This window comes from Myotis daubentonii, chromosome 6 (genome assembly GCF_963259705.1).
Source record: "Myotis daubentonii chromosome 6, mMyoDau2.1, whole genome shotgun sequence".
NCBI classification, from domain to species: domain Eukaryota; kingdom Metazoa; phylum Chordata; class Mammalia; order Chiroptera; family Vespertilionidae; genus Myotis; species Myotis daubentonii.
In genome coordinates, this window is record NC_081845.1 from 66,924,896 (window position 1) to 66,947,749 (window position 22,854).

The 22,854-nt window shown below is 40.2% G+C and overlaps 1 protein-coding gene across 1 annotated transcript in view; it reads right to left on the minus strand.

Annotated features, from left to right (window-relative positions):
- Positions 1-436: 436 nt before the first annotated feature.
- The window catches only part of COL19A1 (collagen type XIX alpha 1 chain), a 287,102-nt gene continuing 264,684 nt past the window's right edge, over positions 437-22,854 (minus strand). The window contains exons 44-50 of the mRNA XM_059699635.1: positions 21,153-21,188; positions 20,599-20,643; positions 17,544-17,714; positions 15,803-15,869; positions 7,826-7,954; positions 812-889; positions 437-639 (exon numbers count right to left, since the gene is read on the minus strand). Of these exons, the coding sequence (XP_059555618.1) occupies positions 512-639; positions 812-889; positions 7,826-7,954; positions 15,803-15,869; positions 17,544-17,714; positions 20,599-20,643; positions 21,153-21,188 (654 nt within the window). The 3' untranslated portion in view covers positions 437-511. The remainder of the gene's footprint in view (positions 640-811; positions 890-7,825; positions 7,955-15,802; positions 15,870-17,543; positions 17,715-20,598; positions 20,644-21,152; positions 21,189-22,854) is intronic.

Here is a 22,854-nt window from a genome sequence, read left to right on the forward strand (position 1 = left end):
TAGGATGGTAGAAGAATTCTCAAGCTATAAAAAGTAGTCAAAAAACATTCAGCAGGAGCAATGCACTATATCAAAAAAGATGACATTTTTAGCAATGACAGCAAATTTAACCACCAAGAAAACCTCAATATAACTCTGAAACTTTAAAATTCAGAAGTCAAAGGCCAAATACAAGTTGATGAGACTACAAAATGTACCTCACCATCAGTCTACTAAATCATAAAATGTAATTTTCTCTTGAAGAAGAGCTAATGATAAGATTTGCTTATGTATTTCAAGAAAACCCTGAATAAAAATCAGTAATGCTGAAGCAAAACATATGGAATGAATTTGGGAAAATGTCTAAAAATGCTGATATCGCAATTGCTATAGGAATAGGATTCAAATTGTTGCATTTAATGTCTGCCTACACCAAAAAAAAAGCCACCCACATATCATGAGGGTTTGACCATATTAAGATAGCTCAACAGCAAGGGGCTATCACCCCAAATCAAGTCCTCCTTATGTGTGCTTATTTTCCACCTGTCCGCTGACGGGCATGAGATACAGGATAGAGGCAATCTTCTGGGTTACATCTTCCACTAGGTCCTGGGGGTCCCTGAGGACCTGGGGCACCCGGTGAGCCTGGCAAACCCGGAGCTAGTGAAATAAAAGACCCCATCAGAATGCAGATCACGTATAGCTCTTTCTTCCTCACCCCAACCAACATTATTCAACCTCTCCTGTAGCAACACATAAGGGCATCGGGGAAAAGGCATGGCTCCTTATTTTAGAAGCTTGCTTGTGTTGTGCAGATAAATATCACTATTACCTGAAGTCCCAGGGAGACCTGGACTCCCTGGAAGCCCAATTCCAGGTTCCCCCCTTTCTCCTTTCTGTCCTCGGTAGCCTAAGGGAGAGATATATAAAGAGAGAGACACAGAAGTAAGAGCATTCTATGGTAGCACAGTACAAATAAAAGCCATGTTTCTAGTCTAGAGTATTTCTGTAATTTGTCCACTTAACATAGAGCTAATATACTATTTTAACTGTCTGTTTTGCATTAACCACATATCAAACTTACATACCAAACAGATTAGATGCAATAGGCAATGAGGAGCTTAGAAATATGCAACTACTGGCATAAAAAGTATAACTAGTCAAATGTTTGATAGTGAGACTTTGGGTACTAAAAATGATACCTAAGTAACTGAAATCAATCATTCCAATCTTCCGTCAAATAGTTACGACAAGGTGTGTGAGTGTCTTCAATAGGAATTCTGACTGGAGGGTAGGTTCAGGCTAAATATAAATATACTGAGAGTTCTGCTTACTACAAGGAAAAAATAATATGACAGCAAGACGCTGGACCTTAGTCTAAGAATTAAAGGAAACGAAAGGAACAAAAACTCATCATTTTAATAAATGACAGTAAGAGCGTGACTATATGCGAATTCACCCATCTCGGAGTCAGGAGAGGACAAAATCGCGGGACTTGGTTCAAATGACTGTCTGTAGCAACATGATATCCTTTCTAGTAACGTTAAAACAGCAACCTCCTGTTTAACATGGCAGTTCGTAACTCCAAAGGGGAGGAACTTCAGCAGTCCAGAACGCAAGGGAAGACTGAGGGATCCTTCTAAACTCACTTCATCAATTTAAGATACTTTAACCAAAATAAATTAGGCCTAGGATCTCTGTACATTTTAAGACAAAATCATTCTTGTTACTGAATATGCTTATTGTTACCTCAGGTAGAAAGGTACAGAGCAAACTGTGCCTCTTATCCCTGCTTTAAGAAAGCATAAAACATTTCAATCTGGGTTTTATATAATGTCTTCATCCATGTAAGACATTGAAAAGAAGGGACTGTGGCTATAAGTTTCACAGTGATGGTAAGTAGAGTTTTAATTTCCAACTTTCTCATACTTAAACCATGGCTCTTGGTCCTGATGGAACAGAGTGGTCATGCAGAATCATGTGGACACACAGCAAGGCTAACAGGTAGGACAGTATCTCAGCAGGACACAATAGGTCCTAACTCAGTTGTGCCTGTCCATAAAGGTGTGTTATTACAGCTGAACAGATAGGAGGAGGACATTTAATGTTCTCTATGAACAGTATATAGGACAGATTATTTCACATTATTGCTCAGGATTAGACATCAGTTTGGGAGCAACAGTCTTGACTTGACCATACAGTGTATACATTATTATCCAAATAACATTAGCAATGTAATCAACACATTGTTATTTCTTGGTTTTGGAGGTGTGACCTGACCATAAATGTGAAAATATTCAAAAAAAGGATTACATTCACGATATATTTTGAGGTGCATACTAGAAATATACCCAACGGGAAATCTTCACACATTTATATCTGAAAACTATGTTATAGATACTCAATACAACCCTAGATCCTAGAGAGAGCAGTGGCTTGAACATGTAGCCCAGTACCCCAAATTGATACATATGCAACTTTAAAATATTCCCAGGATTTCCTGTATATAAGTGACTTTCATTTAGTACATGTAAACAATAAGAAACGATGTTTGTACTTGGGGTCATTTTGAAAGCACCCTTTCAAATGCATTATTTAAACTTTCCTGCAGTAAAATAATATTTCATGCCTGAGGTATATTTGATAGTTCAACCTAGGTTTTACTGTTATAGAAAGATTGTAAAGTTGACCCTCAAGCTACGTCAGTAGGTGCTTAAGATCATAGGCTAAAAAAAATGAGGAAGAAAAAAATATGACTAAAGATATATAAACTTTTGATTAACAAAAGGATTAACAAGATTGTAGCACAATTTCAAATGATGAATATTTCTGTTAAAATCTATATATTTAAATTCAGTTTTCAGATTTTAACTAAGGCAAAAATATATTATTCCACATGAATTTGGTGAACATGTTATCACAAAACAAGAGTTAATAATTTGTATATTTGTATAAGAGGGTGACATATACACTTCTCTCAAATGTACTAATTTATTTGTACAAATCTCTCAGTTCTTTGGTTAATAACAACCTACTATTAATAGACAAAGCTGTTGACTTGCACAAGGTCCCAAACTCATCATGGATGAAGGCTGCCATAAACTTATAGGGTCTTATTTTATAATTGCTTCACAACAAAGTTTCAGATTAGAATACTAATAAAGTCAATAACAACTTTCTTACTTTTTAGAATTAAGCTTTCCACCCACTTAAGGTAGGCAGGCCTCCCCTGAAATTTGGAAAAGATTAAAAGGTGGGTCTATTTGCAAATGCACATGTATTTTCATGGCCTGGAAGTATGCAGGGTGACAGTCTGACGTCACTGTAGCTTATGTAAGGAAACAGAAACCCAACAGCAGCAGTGTCCTAACCTAAAGCACCCAGAGGTGTTAAGTGAAGAAATCAGGTGCTGCTGTAGTTTTCCAGGTGATAGACTTCATTTATTTCCAGTAGGGAGAATTCCATCTTCACGCCAGGGATATTCTCCCAAAGTTATAAATCTGTGCATCTATACACCCACTGTGCCAATGAGACCAGTAAGGGAGTGCTACTGGCATTTCTCCATGTGGGGACCTGCCTCAAGCTTTATAAGCTGTTCGGCCTCCCTGGTTTCTTCTACTAATGGACCACAGCGCCCTTCCGTCATTTTGACACGCACATGCCTCCCATTACTTAAGCTCCCTACTGCTGACAAATTTTAAAGGTCAAATCTATATCCGTCACATGAACTACTCTATGGACCACTGGCTTACAAATAACAGCAAGTTTCCTTCCTAAAAACCAATAACAGGTAAACTTTGAAAGTTTAAAAGCAAGAGAAATCATTCCCAACAGTGTCTTTTCAAAACCGATGGAGGTTATGTGAAATGGCTGGACCTGTTTTCTCCTGACCCCACATCCACACAGTGGGGGGCTCGGTGAGGGGGCACAGTGGGGTTGTTTCTCCTGAATGGACAGGGCTTTCAACTGTGGCATCTGTTCGTCCCGGTTTTCACAGAGGTGGAGAAATAACTGTGCTTTGGGAAAAGTTGAAATAAAGTTCTTCCTCTTGAACTCGTTCAAGAGGCTAAGGTCTGTTAGGAAAATGCGCCTCTCTTGCTTACACAGGAGAAGACAGCTGGATGGAGGCTTCTTTGATCCTAACGTGGCACAGTCCTGCTCATCCCAGGCAGGACAAATGAGGAGGCCCCGCGCTGCAGACTGAGGTGGGAACGCACACCAAGGAAGGTGCTCTCAGTGGGCATCGGGAAGGCAACAATCAGAAACCCACGGGCTGGTTAAAATATAAGACCGTTTGGAAATGCTTCTGAATTTTAAAACGATGCCAACAATCACCCACTTTGAGAATTTAGAAAAAACGTAAATGAGGTGACCCAACCTGAATCAGAATGATTCACTATTTTCACTGAGAGATCAGGGGGCTTCAGGAGGGTCCCCAGTTTCCACGATCACAACCTCGACAGGAGCAGTACCTCCCTTTTCCAAGTTGGATCACGTGCTTCTAATACTCTCGTATGGATTTTCTCCTTGCTTTTTACATATTTACTACTTTTCAAAATAAGCACAGGGAACTAACGAGGCAGACCCCTTCAAATTCGTGTCCTTCCCTACACATCTATAATAATAAAAGCATAATATGCTAATTAGAGTAGATGTCCTTGAGGAAGCTAGGACTGCGAGGGAAGCCTGGGTCCCAGGTACCAGAGGGAAGCCGGGGGACAGAAGGCCTACTCTTGCACAAATTTCCTGCATCGGGCCTCTAGTAGTAATATAATAAGGGATTCATTCTATATTGCATATTTCAAACCCAATTACTTTATTTCAAATGAAAATGGATTTATTTTCTGAAAAAACACTGAAAAGCTAATTCTTTCAGAAATTCCAGGAGAGCCACCATCAAACAGAATTCATAACTGGGCACACACACTGCTGCTCAGCACCCACATTTCCCTTCCCTCTCTGGGCTGCGTCCTCACTGCAACCTTGTCTCAAACTCAACCATGCCGTGTGTTACGAGGACAAACTCAGCCAGCAGCACCTGAGGTTTACATGGTCACTAGGGTAGCAGTTTCACATGCATTTTTTCCTTTCCTTTTGAGAAAACTTTTACATTGAGTGGAGCAAAGCTTTGAAGTTACATGTATAACCTCATCTTCTGAGCACTTCATTCTGTTTGTCTACCAGAGAGTAGCACTTCAATTCCTTGTGAACTCCTGGGAAGGCATCAAAAACCAAGCGGTAGCCTCTTGGTTTTCTTTTTCCAGTCAGGGTTCTCTGTGGCTTTATTTTTTAAAATTTATTTATTTATTTATTTATTTATTTATTTTTAGTTAATCCTCACCCGAGGATATTTTTCCATTGATTTTTAGGGAGAGTGGAAGAGAGAGAGAGAAAGACAAGAGAAATATTGATGTGAGAGCAAGACATCGATTGGTTGCCTCCTGCATGGGTTTGGGTTGGGGAGGAACCTGCAAGTAAGGTATGTGCCCTTGACCGGAATGGAACCCAGGATGCTTTGGTCTGCAGGTTGATGCTCTATCCACTGAGCCAAACTGGCTAGGGCTTCTCTGTGACTTCAGAGAGAATTATCAGTAGAGCTTGATGACAGGCAAATGTTCCTTCAGAAATGAATCCCATAGTTTGCAAGTTTTATTTTTCTGCTGCATTTCTGGCATTTAATAAGTACTGCAAATGAGATATCAGGTAAACCCTGGGGTGTCACCAAGCTGAATTATACTCAAGACATGTCTATTGTCAAAAACCATCAGCTGAGACCAAAGTTTTATCAACTTCACCAAACCTCGGTTTTAAAAAAATTGAAAATCATTTGGGCAAGGCTTTCAAATTCAAGAATTGCATCTGAAACATATATCAGGAGTGGAAGCAGGCTGTAAGACCTCCTCAGGAGAACTGCAGGTAGAACCCATAGAAGTCCATCACAAAAGGGAAGGTAAGTCACATGGTGAATGGAAGTCTGGTTTCCAAAAGCTTTGCTGACACTGTGGACTTAGCCTTGCCTTTGAGATCCTTCCAGATGGGCCTCTCCTACACGGGAAGGGAGCCCGGAGACAGGTGCTGTGTGGACAGGTGACTCCAGTTCCAGAACGGTTCTCCTCGATGTCCTGACTTTCCACTGTCCTTGTCCTCTTAGACTGCCACTGTTTGAGGCATCTGCTCAAGGCTTTTCTCCTACAAGTGTTAACAGTCCATACTCTTCAGGTCTTTTGAGGCATCATGCATCTTCAGATGGGCTTTCAAGCTCTTTGTTCCAGTCTCATAAATTCTAACTTCAGAACAGACCCAACTAGTGAAAGATAATAATTAACCACCCTCTAGACAACAGTGTACACACAGAAGGCTGCATCTGATTCTACACCTTTCCTCCGACTACCTGCCAAACCTCTCTATTAACTAAGGGAAAGATAGAATGTACTCCAGGTAACTACAGTGATTTTACTATTGTTGTTTTACACTGGGCTCATGAAGCCAGAAACCTTGTCACTCTGGATTGTAATTTAGGACCCTAACAAAGCCAGCAGTTGGGGACAGTTCTTGCTCTTTTCATTGAGAGAGGGCATGTCAATTTCCTTGGGGCACTTCCTACTGAAAATGAGGCTTGATGTTACAGAGGAGCAGTAGGAAGGAAAGTGAACTAGTGGATGAAAAGTAATTCTCTGCATATATGGTATTGTGGACTATATCCCTAGGTAATTCTGTTGTGAGTTTTCTCTTTTCTCCTAAACAAACTTTTGATTATTTAACAAGGAGAGCACTTGAGCTGGTAACACATGCAATATAGTTTCCCTGGTCTTATCTTTCATGGTTCATACCCATTGGATTTATTGTTTCCTTGTTGGAGTTGTGAATTTTCTAAACCAGGGCCTATGTGGCCCCTTTCCTGATCGCTAACCTAATTCTAGAAAATGGCCTTGCCACATCAATCTGGTTGAGCTACATCCAAGATCTGGTCTGTCAATTTTTTGCCAATTTCAGAAAAGTTGCTTTAAAATTTTTAGAAACCCTAAAAGAAATTCTTTAAAATTCAAAGTTACCATCCACAAGCTCTATTAGAGGGCGAAGGATTCTAAATTTTCTCAAAAAATATTCTGGCCCCAAATCACTACTTATAGTAGTAGCTTTTTTCCCCTCAGTTTAAGATAGTAAGATGATGATTCTTGTTGTCTACATACGTCAACAGGGTGGCAAAAACAACTGAGATTCCCAGATAAAATAATCTATACTAATAAAAGAGTGATATGCTAATTAGACCTGGTCGACTAACATCTTCCGGTTGTCCAGTCCTCCTTCCAGACAAAGCCACAGTGGTGCAGGCCAAGGCAGAGGTGGTTAGGGGCTATCAGGCCAGCAGGGGAGGGCAGTTAGGGGTGATTAGGCTGGCAGGCAGAGGGGTTAGGGGCAATTAGGCAGGCAGGCTGGTGAGTGGTTAGGAGCCAATGGTCCTGGATTGTGAGAGGGATGTCCGACTGCCAGTTTAGGGATCAGGCCTAAATCAGTAGTCAGACATCCCCTGAGGCGTCCCAGATTGAAGAGGGTGCAGGCCAGGCTGAGGGACCTCCCGCCCCCCCACCCCCTGCACAAATTTCGTGCACCGGGCCTCTAGTGATATATAAATACCTGTTATTACTGTTATTAGCACAACAAATATTAATTTGAAAAATAGTTAAAAATCTATTTCTAGAATATCAAATATTAACAAGATATTATATATGAAATCATTTTATATATACATAAATATTGAATATTTATATTGCCTAACTGTGATTAGCATGTTATAAATAGTGAGCATTAAAGAACTGGTAAACAAATATTATACCTGATGACTTACCTTGAGGTCCAGGGTCTCCTGGTGGCCCAGGTAACCCATCCTTTCCTGGTGGCCCAGGCCGCCCATGAGCTTGAGCAGCCAACATTGCCGCTGGTAGCTTGAGTTGGGAGAGGAACACAGCCATCCTCTCTGCATTTGTGAAAGGAAAAATAATATGTCATGCTATAAGAATACTTTTAGGTAAAAAAATGCCAAATATTTTTTACATGAAAGTCAATGAAAAAAAGATTTGGCTTTCAATTTAAGAACATCTAATTTACCAAATGGTCTGATTGCTGAGAGAGGTTTTTGATTGGTCAAATAAAATGGATTGCACAAAGTTGTTTGAATGTAGACGAGGACCAGCTGTGCTGATCACAGGATCTGAGAGTGTTCGGTGCTTCAGAGATACAGCCAATCTAGTGGACAGAACAATAACGTAGAATCTAACTAACCTCTGGCAATGACTTGTGGAGAGAATTTAGGTTCATATTAAAAAATGGTTTTAAATAAATCTAAGCTACTTTCCAACAATCTTGAGAATGTGCAGTGATTTAAAATAGGTTTACAAATTCTTTGACATGCCTTCCAAATAGAATCAGGTGAAGTCTAATTCCTCCATTCTCCAGTGTGGCCTGGAACTTACTTTTCATTTCTAATAAGTGGAAAAAAGCAGAATTGACAGTGGTAACAAGGGAGACTAAGTCACCCACGGCACTGAAGACACTCAAGATGTTCTGTGGAGAGACCCACGTGGGGACGAACGAAGCCGCCTGCCAGCAGCCATTAAGTACACCTGAAAGTGGGTCTTCCAGTCCGTCAGGCTTTTGGACGCCTTCCACTCTGCCTCACATCCTGACTGACTTTGTTGTAGACAGAACCACACAACTAAGCAACCTTTCAAGTCTCTGACCCACAGAAAATGTGAGATAATAAAACTTTTTAAGCCACTGAAGTTTTGAGTTGTTTTTTTTTTTTTTAAATACTCATCAGAGGATACCTTTTATTGATTTTAGAGGGAGAAAAAGAGAGAGACATCGATGTGAGAGAGAAACATCGATTAGCTGCCTCTTGTATGTGCTCCAACCAGGGATCAAACCTGCAACCTAGGTATGTGCCCTGACTGGGATTCGAACCTGCAGCCTTTCAGTGTACTGGACAATGTTCCAACCACTGAGGCAAACCAGCCAGGGCTTGAGTTATTTTCTTATGCAGCAATAGATAACACATGTAGTATTTGAAACTTTATATCCTTGAGTGAAACTACATTATTAATAACAGATAAAACACATTTGTAATTAATATATAGTTATAATTTTGCAAATCTATACATTGAATGTAGTTATATCTTTAGTATATTAAATTATAAACTGGGTATTTTATAAACAAATATGAAATTCAATTATTATAGCTTGAAACTTTGCAAACTATTTGTTGTTTTGAATTTAAAAGATATACATATTAATAAATATATGTGCATTTCAGTATAATTTTTCTTAATTTAAGACATATCTCATTGAATACCTTCAATGTCTAAGTGCAAGTATTCACAGTACTAATTTTTCCTCTCTCATGTATGAATTAAGTTTACAAGTAATTTGCTTGGGGTGGTTTTTAATATTTTCAGTAAAACAGAGAAAATTTTAGAATAATTGCTTCTAGCTGTAAATTATCTAGCGTTAAGCTATGCTCAGAAATAGCCATTTAAGTATAAGGTAATGACTTCTTCAGAACCCTACTCTAATGCTCTATTATGTAAAATAGCATGTTTCTGAGCCTCTAAATAAATTGTAAAGACCTGTATTTTTTATTGCCTTTCCTATGTTTTCAGCGATTTTTCATTAATGAAACTGTTTCTGGCTATACTTTCTAATGAGGCAGGAAATTGAAGACTTCAGACAGGAGCTTGCACAAGCCAAGCTCACATATTCCACCTGCCAAGGCAAACCCCCGGCAATCACTCTAACAAACAAGACCGATGGTTTCCTTTCCTTGGAGAAGGAGTTCAGCAATGCAATGCAGACATTCATATAAAGTAATGAGAAATTACCTATATAAAGAAGGGACACTCAGATGTCATCTAGCCCACGTTTATCTTCTATTTCACAGATAGAATTTGTAAATATTTTCAAAGAGAGAAATTCATCTTTTCCTCCTAACGCTCATTCAAATGTTTAATCGCCCATTTTCTTGGTACAGCTTCAACTTATTTTATTTTGCTGCTCCATAATGGAAACAGAGGGTAGCTAATGAGTATTTCTCTTAGGAAATCAGTCACATACTCAAAAATATTGTTACCTCTTAGCCTTCAGCTTAAACAACTTTTACTCGTAGGCTTGGTAATCTGTTTTGTAAATCACTTTTTGGCTCCCCTACCCCAGGGCTTTTCCATACATCGCTTAAATGTGGAAACCAAAACTAGATGCAGTTCTCTCCCGAGGGGCAAACATATCAACAGAGTAATTTCCTCTCATATTGTAGTAATTATTTTCTGATTTCATTTTAACTGCAAATTCCATAGCATTGTTTAATGAATTCATATTCATTTTGTGGTTCATCATCACCCAAAGGTTGTTCCTGCCGCACTTAACTCTGGCCCAGTCCTTTGCCACCTTTATAAACTTGTTGCTTTGAAATGTTATTGTGGGTAACACATATTTGAAATGTTATGGTGGGTTGAACACATGCCTCTGTTTTAACTCTTTCCTGAATCCCTGAAAAACAAGTAAGATCTTTTTAAAGGCATAAAACCAGAGGAACAGAGAGACTGTGAAAGGAGAGAGTATAACAAAATGTTGGAAACTGAGAACCAGAAAGAGGGGAATTGGCAGTGCATCTGGAAATGGGGGTAATGGATGGAACTAAAATAAGGAGAATTGGTTCAAAGCCTGTTTAAGAAATAGTCAGAAATCTCTGTCTCTGCTCTACACAGCTGGGCTTGTCCCTGCCCACGCCTAGCAAATGACCGAGGTTTATTATCTGAAAAGGCTAAACAGGCTGTCTCTGCACTGGGGGCCACAGACTCCATCCACTGAGACGTGGGCTTTCCCTCTGAATGCAAGGAGAATAAATGAGCATTTACAGGTTCTGTGCTAAAGCCCCAGCTCGGCTCTCGGATGTTGCTCCCCAAATGCTGGCAGCTGGGAGGAAATGGAAGAGTTTTCGTTGGGGGATCTGATCATATTAAGAGGAGAGACTTAAAGACACTGAAATCTGAGGATCCCTTAATGCAAAAGCCCAGCTAGACTGCCTTAAAGTGAATCTCACGCTGCCATGGTGTATCAGTGGTTGAGCGTTGACTTATGAACCAAGAGTTTACCAGGTTCAATTCCAATCAGGGCACATGACTGGTTTGCAGGCTCTATCCCCAGTGGGGGGCCTGCAGGAAAGAGCAGATCGATGTCTCTCTCTCTCTCTCTCTCTCTCTCTCTCTCTCTCTCTCTCTCTTTCGTCCCCTCTCAAATCAATAAAAATATATTTAAAATAACAAAATGAAGCTCGCGATTGGCAAGCCTTTCCATTCACTCACAACTCTCAGTTTGTTAGAACCCAGTTCGTATGCAGGAGCGGACAGCCATGGAAATTCTGAGGAAATCCTATGAACTGAATGACAGATCCAAACAAAAAACAGCAAGAAGTAAATTGGATGAAATAGAGATTGGACTATGGAAAATATTTTTAACTGTAACTGTTTTAACATGTAAAAGTTACTCTTTGCTTTTACAGAGAAAGCTTTCTTGAAAAGGAGAACTGTGACCTTGGAGCTCTATGATTTGTGAAAATGGAGTTTTTCTTTTTTCGTTTTGTAAGTAGTGTTCAGAAGCCATGGGAAAGAGACTTCTAAATGGAAAAGTAAACGGACTGAATTGGATAATCTTGAGATAAGTGAACTAAAGTGCTAAATAACTAAATTCTGGGTTTCAGGAACAATTCTGTTTGGGAGAAGAGAGTTTTGTGGGTCTGGTGCCGACAGAGGTAAAAGGAGAGGGGGTATCACAGTGGAGTCTCCGAGTCAAGATGTCTCAGGAAAGAATTTCCTTATGGGCCATTTGAGAATATTGTCTTGAGGCTGAGACATCTGGGGCTTGTGAGGGAGCTGGGCTCAGGCTGGAGAGGCTGGGAGAGGTGGTGGGAGAGACGTGGTGAAGCCAGAGGAGAGCTGGGGAGACTGCACCCTGCAGATTCCAGTGTGCAGGGGTGACACTGAGAGAGGAAGAAGGGGTGGAAATGCAGAGGGGGAGCTGGAGGACTGAGAGGAGGAGTTGTCAAGCAAGTGCAAGCCAGGCAAGGCTGCCCCAAGACAGCCAAGAGTGATCAACGCCCCCTGGGCTCCTCTGCAGGAGGCAGGCAGCCTCTCATGGGAGTAACCACAGAATGATCTGGGAGTGGGCAACATGGGAGCCCCGCCCAGGAAGAAGGAGCCACGTCTCCACTGCTCAAGGCACAGGGCAGGCCACCGGGGGCCAGGCCTTCCTCCAGCGTCCATGGAACTTGAAAATAAATATCTCACAGATCTCAACACAAAACAGTTTCCTGGTAGTGCTTGGTTATATTTGCTGACATTCTTAACCAGCTTTTAAGAAAATGAGACTAATGAACTGCTGAAGTATTTAATATATATTTTTATCTAAAGTCTTTTACAAAATCGAAGTTCAACCTTAAAGCTGCTTGAGATGAGAAATAAAATAGAGAGGGGCAAAGGCCGGGAGGAGATGGGGGATGTCTGTAACAGTGTCAACAATAAAAAATTTTTTTTTCAGTGATCTCTTTACATTATCTATGCAGTGTGGTTTGTTTGAGTCCACACCTCCAGGCCAAACAATAAAACATTAAAACCCATCATCTCATAAATGGAACCCACTATATTTACCATCATATATAGGTATCCTGCAATGTTGAGACTTTTTTTTTTTACATTGAATCTAGAAAGTATTATCAACCACCACTGCTATTTCAATAAAATACCCGTGGGCCCACCAGCCCTCATAAGAAAAAAAAAAAAGAAGATAATTGACATGAGAACTCATGGAGATTGAGAATTAAAGGAAAATTTTAGATTGCAATCCAAAAGCATGTATTTGCTGGCTCTCCCTCTTCTACTAAAGATGCAATGCTGAGATCCTAGGTGCCCTGCACCCGGGGTGGCTTCATGCACAGGCTACCTGTGAGTCACACAAGGCCCCATGCTCAGAAGGGCCCTATGCTTGCTATAACGTTCTGCCGCTGCTGTCTTGTAGTTATTAATGAAATTTGAACAAGCGCACTTGGAGATTTCATTGTGCACTGCATCCTGCACCTGCCTCTCTGTTCTGCAGTGTCCTCCAGAGAGCTACTGTGTCTTTTCTTTGTCAGGCAGAGATACTTGAGAGATGATTGTTGAGGTGGAATGTCTGAATTGCAAAGTTTGGAGCCTAATCCATAATGCCTGACGCAAGGTCAATAAAGGAAAATAAAAGGGGATTTTCAAATGCGGGGGCAACATTAAAATTAGAAAGAGAAAACTGGTAGCTTAAAAAAGAAAGAATAGACAGCTATATCAATAGACTATCATGTAAAGCACTGTCCAGATACTTAGTAGAGATCAAGGTAAACTGAGATCAACAGCATGAATTCATGAAAACATTTTTTTTCCCTTTTTTGTCACTAAAGTGGCTAAAAGTCCCCATGTTCCTCTGCTCTGTGTCCAGTGTTCATGTGAAATAAGATAATGTGCTCTCAAGCACTGAGATTTTGGTCTCTGATGCTAATTACTGCTTAAAATAACAAGAGCTTCTTGGAGAGTAGCTAACTCCATGTTTGCAGTAGAAATGTTAATAGATGAACTTGGGGCATTTTGTAATCTTATTCCTTGTAAATTCAACAATGTATTTTTAGCTTAGCAAGGGCAGGACACTCTGCAAAAGAAGCAGAAACCATGAGAGCCAATGTGGATTTATGTTCTGACAAATAACTCCCACTTTATTAAGTTCACAGTTGAGGGGAGTGATTTTGATTTTAGCAAATCACCTGGCAAAATCATGTCATATCCTGTGGATAGATAAAAAATGCAGAGTAGATTTTAGGAGAACTACATGGATTCGGCACTCACAAAAACAAAAGACTAACAGGGGTCCTCAAACTTTTTAAACAGGGGGCCAGTTCACTGTCCCTCAGACCGTTGGGTGGCCAGACTATAGTTTTAAAAAAAAACTATGAACAAATTCCTATGCACACTGCACATATCTTATTTTGAAGTAAAAAAACAAAACGGGAACAAATACAATATTTGTATTTGCATGTGGCCCGCGGGCCGTAGTTTGAGGACCCCTGGACTAACAGATGGCATACAAATGAGCAGGAGGAATGCAATGGCATTTGGAAAGGCCTAATCCTTGACTCTTTTTCAAATTTAAAATGTCTATCAATAATTAGAATGATAATACACTGTCCCCCCAGGAAGCATACCCGTGACATTCCTTTCCCCCTCTATTTCCCTCACAGGAACCTATTATCCTAACCTCTAAAAGACCCCACAACACTTGCAACCAGGGGAACAATGGGCAGTGGCAGCTTGTCCCAGGCAACCCCCTGAACCGGTCTGCAAGGTCCTCTTTTCTCTGACTTCCCAGTGAGCCACAGCAGCCAAGCCTAGGCTCTCCTGTTGCTTCTGCTATGACTTTCTTTATTTCACCACCCTAAGTGTCAAAGTTCTGGCTGTGGTCAATGAATTCTTGCTTGCTTTTCTAAAAAACTTAGAATGATGAGATGTTTATAATTTAGAGATAACACAAAGTTATGAAGGTCGGCCAACCTGCCTTATGAGACAACATTCCAAAAGGTATCTTCAGGTTGGAACAATGTGTGAATACGCATCATTTGAAATTTAATAAGAAGCAACATAAAATAGCACACCTATATTTTAAATATGAAAACAGTGCATAATGAGAAACAGATAATTTTAAAAACTTTGTACAAGGAAGATCCAAAGTTGCTAGTTAATTAAAAACTCACTATGAATCAACAATGTGATAAGGATGCTTACCCAAAAAATGCTATCTTAGGCTGTGTCATTGAAGTGTCTCTATCAGGGGTCAGAAAACTTTCTCTGAAAAAGTAAATATTTAAGGCTTTGCAGGCTATGCTATCCCTGTTACAACTACTCAATTCTGCTGCCCTAGCACGAAACCAGCCAGATAAAATACATAAAGAAATGATTGTGACTGTGTTTCAATAAAACTTTACTTATGGACACAAATTTGAATTTTGGGTCATTTTCACTAGTCGTGAAATATTCTTTTGATTAAAAAAAAAACATTAAAAAATGTACTCCCCCTGCATCTCCCCTCCAAAGTAAAACCCATTCTCATTTGGGCCGTACTAAAACAGGTGGTAGGTGGATTTGGCTGGTGGGCCATAGTTTGCTGACCCTGGCCTATGTCAAAAGACACTGCCCTGTTCAAATACTCCTGGGTGAATGAAGGACATTTAAAGATTAAGTATTTCTAAAGGGCAATGATCATGGAGGAGCTGGGCACACTCCACTGAAGAGAAAACAAATGAGGATATTGAAAAATCCATGAGCCCTGGCTGGGTAGTTCAATTTGATTAGAGCATCGTCTGGATATGCCAAGAAAGTGAGTTTGGTCCCTGGTCAGGGCACATACAAGAAGCAACCAATGAATGCATAAATAAGCGCAACAACAATGTTTCTCTCTCTCTCTGAAGTCAATAAATAAAAAAGAGAAAATAAAAATACCCAAAGGGTGGTCACACTTGAATAGAGAAAGATATTTTACCTGTGTTGTTGCAGTAGACCAAGAATGATGATAGGAAGTTATACTGAGGCAACTTTAACTTAGCATAAGGAAAATTTTTCTATCAAATAGAGCTTCCCATCACAAAGTGGATTGCCTCTTAAACTTGTTCAATGACCATCTTTTGAGAATGTTGCTGCAGGGATTTTCCACAGTGGATGAGAATTGGTAAAGGATTCAGAAATGTTTATTAAGCAAATCTAACCTTCAAAAATCCTTTGTACCTCTTGATTAATATACTTCTTTATTTCTTCAAATGAAACGGCATCAGCCTAAAGAAGAAAAAAAAAAAGGTCTGTTAAAATAGAGCACAGGAGAAATGACTAGAGAATAGAAATATTGGGTTGGCATGCATACTTGAAGCTTCTGTAGAGATACATTTATCAGGCAAAACGCTTTTGGCCACTGACTATAGTAAGCAATACATTTCTTTTGTTTTGATCAAATGCTAGAAAGAATTTGAAGTGCCTAATTGCTTTAAAAGCTGTGGGCTGAAATCATAACCAGTGATGTGAACATATTTCCTATTGAATGGAGAGACATGGCTTCATATAGTCAGGAAAGAAATTTCATATTACTTCATTTTCTGAAGTTACAGAATTTGAGCAGTGCTATCATGATGTTAAATATCCCAGGCACAACTAAACTTCTAACTAATCACTGGACACTGGTACAGTTATTACCTCACTGATATTATGTATTTTCAAAGGAAGACAAGTTGGAAAAGAATTCGAAGTATTCCAGATTATTTTTTAAATGTTTTGTGCCTGGGATAAAGCTTACTAAGTTTTCCCATTTCATGGTAAAGTTTATTCTGTAATTTATACTTTGCAGGTCTATTTCTATTAAGTAGTTTTCTTTTTTAAGAGGAAATGCAAGTAGGTAAATGAAGTCAGTTGAGTTTTTAATTTATATGACTTTGACAAAGAATCTACCAGTATAATAGTAATGTTTTACTATAGACCTTGATATTTCAAAAGGGAGCTATCATTTTTTCATGATGGATAGGATTTCAAAGTATTTTATTACTCTTCTTTGTATTTGGTGGTTACTATCCAGGGGTATAAAATAAAAGGCAATGTGTTGGATTCAGATGATAATTGCTGTTAGGACTCAGTAGTTCCAAGAATGCCCTATTTCAACATTTTATTTTCACTGCAGATGGGACAAATAAATTTGAATCAATGCATCAAATACCAATTATTGACACAGAGAAGCCATTCTACAGGTTTTATTCAAGTAGAGCTCAGGGGAAGTGGGTAAAAATAAAGAAGTCTGAAAATTCTGGGGATGCTCAATTTGGCCCTCTGTCTGGTAATGACATCTGAGGACAGCATGTCCTGAACTCCCTGACCTTATTCCCAAACTCTCCTTTCTTCGTGACATGGACATTTTCAGATGAAGTTCCTCTGTGGAATGGCACCCACCATGCCTTCTGAGGATATTCATAAAGACATGGGCTTTTTTAACCAAACACTCTTGGCCCAAATGGTCTCCAGTTCAGAGCGCTACTCTGAGCAGATCTGCTGTTCTGATATTCATCAAAGTGAAGTTTTAATATGAAACAGACATAGTATATATTTTCTGTGTAGTGGGAGGAGGCATTATAGATAGTACTTAAGAGGAAGGCTTAGTCGAACCTGGGTTTGATCCACTAAACAACTGTGACCTGGGACAAGCTGACTCCAAGTTTTTGCTTTTGTTAAGTCAGATGGAAAGGACAGCCATCCTCCCAGGCTCATTGTGAGGATGCTGGGAGGTCACCTGTCGGGAGTGCTTAGCAGAACGTCTGGTACATAAGTTGAAACAAATGACAGCAATGTACCCTCACAGAGGCCACTTTAGGCTCATTTCATTTATTTTGAAAGAACTATTGTTGCTTTCATGGGAAAAGGGGTATGTGGTCAGTACCAGCCAGGAGCTCTGGAGCTCTCAGTACCACTTACTGGAGTGCCGGGGACGCCCGGAATGCCAGGAGGGCCTTGGTGCCCGGGGGATCCCACAGAGCCTTTGTCTCCAGGCGGCCCCACAGGACCTACGGCTCCCTTCATGCCTGGAAAGCCTGGCTTTCCCTGTTCACCTTGTGGGCCTCGGTCTCCGGGAATTCCCTGATCACCCTGTTAAGGAAAAAATTAAATGTAAAGAATGATCTCTTTTACAACAGCAACAGCTGTGGTTCAGACAAAGGATCGGGATAGACACTGGCACTCCCTAGCTGTGGGACCTTGGGTGAGTGAATTAATTTCTCTGTGTCCAACTTCCTCTCCCGAAAAGTGAGGGTATTAATAGTGTCCACTAAGCAGGGTGATGCTGAGAAATAAATGAGTTAACTCAAGTGATGTGCTTAGAATAATGCCTGGTATGCTGAAAGCACTCAGTGAACAGTAATGACAATGTCAGGTGTACTCAGTTTCCAGTCAAGAATAATGACAGTTTTGAAAGTCAGTAGCAGCTGTCACTTTAGGCCTGGGTCTCCTTTGCAATAATAAAGGATGATTACCAAGAGGATTTCATCACTGAGATTTTTCACTCAGAAAAACTTCAAGACACTCAAAATACCTCCTAAATCACATGCTTTTCTTTTTTCCTGCTTGCTATTATATGTTTGGTCTTTATTAGATTCTGTGAGTTGATTTCTATACAGGTGTTTGTGTTTGTGTGTGTGTGTGTGTGTGTGTGTGTGTGTGTGTGTGTGTGTGTGAGAGAGAGAGAGAGAGAGAGAGAGAGAGAGAGAGAGAGAGAGAGACATTGAGGGAGATAGATAGATCATGGCAGGTGTTTCAGTTATAGATATTTCAAATATTCACTTCCACTATTCCATGAGGTAATGACCAAACCAAATATGATGAAATGGTGCACTGAGGCTGCCCTATATTTCACTGTATTATTCTTTTATTTGTTGTGGCTCCACTGCACAAGTCCAAAGTCTATTTCTCCTTATTAAAAAACTAGAGACCTGGTGCATAAATTCATACATGAGTGGGGTTCCTCGGCCTGGCCCCTTGGCCTGGCCAGTGACCGGGTCCGGCCAGGGGAAGAGAGAGACCTCGGGAGGTCGGCTGGCTGGCTGTGGGAGGTTGGCTGTGGGATCGCAATGACCACCAGGGGGCAGCTCCTGTGTTGAGCATCTGACCCTGGTGGTCAGTGCATGTCATAGCGACTAGTTGGGTCGACTGGTCTTTTGGTTGTTTAGTTTCCATAAAGAGGTGTAGAAAGAAGCCATGTAGATCAAGCATGTCAAACTCAGCCCGTGGGCCACATGTAGCCCACAACAAATATTTTTGTGGCCCAGCCAATATAACAGTATGTAAGAAACATTTTAATAAAAATCTCGTAACTTAATTTTTATAATACCCTGTTATACATAATTATTAATAACGAACTACAATGTTCGCTAATGACTGATTACTATAATCGTGTTACATTCATTCCCTTACGCGCCTTACATGCAGGCTCACCATGTCTTTCCACTATTATAGCAGCGAATATTTTAGCATCTGATTGCCACCTCATTAGTCTTGGACTGACTTGTTTGGTGTGTGCAACACGAAATATTTCACTTTCGGAGAATAAGAAAAATAGATTTGCATTATGCTTATTAATTTTTGCAGTTATTCAGTGTCTGGGAAGTTAGTGTTCAAGAAAAAATAGTAATTTTTATAAAAATGTTCTATTATTTTATGTTAACAATTTCTCATTTATTTCAGCTTTTTGTATTCAGAATGTCTCTATCAAAATAACCCTACATTTCTATGAAAATTGAAGTGTTTGTTTTTTTGCGGCCCACCTAAACTTAAACCTTGTTTATTTGTCCTGTGTTAGCCTTTGAGTTTGACATGCTTGATGTAGACAGACGTAATTTCAGTGCTACTGCCTTAGTTATAAAAGTGTATTTGTGCCCAACTGGCATGGCTCAGTGGGTGAGCATCGACCTATGAACCAGGAGGTCATGGTTCAATTCCCCGTCAGGGCATATGCCCAGGTTGCAGACTTGATCCCCAGTGTGGGGCATGTGGGAGGCAGCCCATCGGTGATTCTCTTTCATCATTGATGTTTCAATCTCTCTTTCTCTCTTCCTTCCTCTCTGAAATCAATAAAAATATTTTTAAAAAAGAAAAAAATATATCTTCATGCAAGTATATCAATCCAGATCACATTTGGAGAAATATCAGAGACTGTTAACATAAAAAAAATAAATGAAAGAAATACTAGCAAACTTTGGTCAATACCCTGATCATGTGCAAAATAAACACAATCTTTAATGTATTAAAATTATTTTATGATCTAGGGACAAAGATGCTCATTATAGTGATGTTTATAATATGAAAACTGGGAGAAACCTAAATACCCCCAAAAGGGGGACTGGGTAAGTGAAATAAGGTGTATCCAAACAGTGGAATAACATGTCGCCACTAACAGGTAGCTGCAACTCTATATTTACTGACATGGAAAGGCAGTCATTATATGTTATTAGGCAAAAAAAGACATTTACAAAAAATTACGAGTTCACTTTTGAAAAAAGTATATATTCTTTTGTATCGATTCATTAAATATATGTGTATGTTATGTATAAGAGTGAGAGAGATGGAAATTGGGCCAAAATATCAATAGTGCTTGTCTATAGTGGGGTAAGGTAGGCTTTTTTACTATCTTCATGTTATGCCCTCTATTTTCATATTTCCTTCAGTTATGAATTATCTGTGGAATAATAAGTAAAAGCTATTATTCCACAAATCCTCCTATGTCTGAGACAAGAGGATGATAAAGCTTTCCAAACCAACAAGACTTAGCTGTTTAGAAAAGCCAGCCATGCAGGTGTACCTGCCACGTGGCCTGCTTCTGGGTCTTCAACATTCTTGCTTTAGCAAGATCTGGGATCACATACACCCTACCCTTTTCATGCTGAGAGATTTGCAGGGGGTCTACATTCATAACTGTGGTGTCAAATGATAGCACAGGTGTAGCAGACAGACTTAACAATCAAAATAGTAATATACATACACGTTCTCCTTTGGGGCCTCTGTCTCCAGGTTTACCCATGATGCCCTGAAAAACAGATGTCAGCATGAAAAGTCACTGCATGTCAAGATTTCCCCTCAGTCTGCTCCTCCAGGTATTCTGCTGTTGGGTATTCCACGGTTGTGCATCAGAACACTTAATTTAAAGTAGAGGCCTGGTGCATGAAATTTGTGCACTCGGGGGGGGGGGCCCTCAGCCCAGATTGTGAGAGGGTGCAGGCCAGCCAAGGGACCCCACCGGTGCACTATCAGGGCCAGGGAGGGATGCAGGAGGTTGGCCAGCCTGGGAGGGACCGTGGGAAGGCTCCAGGGCATGTCCAGCCTGTCTCCCTCAGTCCTGATTGGCCAGACTGTAGAAGCAAGCTAACCTATTGGTCAGAGCATCTGCCCCCTGGTGGTCAGTGCACATCATAGCGAACAGTTGAGTAACCTTAGCATATCATTAGCATATTACACTTTCATTGGTTGAACGGATGACCGGACGACTGGACATTTAGCATATTAGGCTTTTATTATATAGGATGGTATTTTCCATACCTGAGCACCTGGTAATCCATCTTTTCCATTTATTCCCTGTAAAGACAAAAAAATGACTAATATTTCTAATTCTGCGCTGACAGACATGGTTAAATACAACAAAAGGTTAGAGACCCAAGGACTCCATCATATTCCTGCGGAGATTTTGGTGATGCAGTGTGGTGAAATGGAAAACAAAATCGATAGAACCAGATAGCTCCACGTTTACATTCTGATTCTGCCACTGAAAAGTTCCATTTACTTTAGGCAATTTGCTTAACCTTAATAGCACTGGCTTCTTCACTTAGAAAGTCACGATAAAATAATGGCCTTAAAATGAAAGATTTAGTGAAAGAGCTGAAAATGCCAAGCCCACTGTGAACAGGCAACAGGGTGATTTCCCTTACTTATTCTATCAGGTACATTCTGAGAAATAAGAAGGTGCCCCATAGCGCCAGATGGCTGGTGTATGGCATTTACTGCTACCTCCTCACAATTTTTCCAGCACGGGGAGTCATTCTCAGCAAATGGTCTCCATTGCTGCTGGGGAAATTTCATAACATGGCCAGAGCTGGATCTTAATATGAAATAAACTGTCAGCCAGAGAAGGAATGCTATTTTTCAGTTGGAAAATATGAAGGGAAAGCAAGGAATCTGTAATCACGGTTTCTGAGAGTATCAAATAGTGGCTTTTTATTAGTAAACTGCAAGTTCCCTGAACTTTATAAGGGAGTTCTGGAGGTGGTAATAAAAGCTCGGGGATTTATACGACGGTGAGAACTATCGGCCGGGAAATGTGAGAAGGAAAAGCACTTGGGGGTCACATGAAATACCTAGAGTCCAAGAGCAGATGTGTTTTTGAGATTTGATTTGAAGAGGGAGATCAAGGTGAGGAAGATGATTTCTTAGCCAGCAGGCGATTTCATGGACATGCTCCTTTGAAAAGCCGAGGAGACTTTTATTGTGCGCCTGGGAATGGATTCTATGCTGAACTGCAGACAACCGCGTGTGCCCAGTGCTGTAAATTACACTAACGTCTGTCACAGCTGAGAGCCCAGACAAAGTCCCCCAACCTCTCTGAAAGATCCTGGGAATTGTCCAGAATATTTTTACTAAGAACATGTTACCTTAAGGGTATGGTTCAAAGAATTTATGACATCCAGAAACACAAGCAACAAAGCTAAAGCTGATTGAGCAGAGGATGTGAAAGAAACAACTGTGTCACTTGATTAAAAGAAGATAAATGTAGTGTAAACATGTAATTCATGTCTTTGGTAGCAGTATAAGAAAGGAAATAACCCTTATAGTGTTTTTGGGAGGGGCCTCATTATTCATCAAAGACTGTCCTGTGTGTTCTCTTTGGCATATGAAGGTGTTACTAACTTGCTTTCCATAGCAGATCCTGTTCTCAGAGATTTTTACAATAACCTAAGTGTACTGGACTTGCCGCTCCCTCCCCTCATCTCACTTCTCTGGAAGAATCCATTTCTGGTAGAGCCAACTTTCTGTCGATTGTATGTCTCATCTGAGCGTCAAACTGTGGTTGAAGAAGACCACGAATTCTGGCTCGCTTGTTCCAATCTAAGTGAAGGATGGCAGAGGGCAAGCAGCCCGCCTGCGTTGTCAGATCACCCTTCTGTGTTTCCTGATTTGACTCCCTTCCCTTCTCTCCAAAAATACTCTTTCACATATTTCTTATCTCTTCAAAAGTCCGGCATCATCA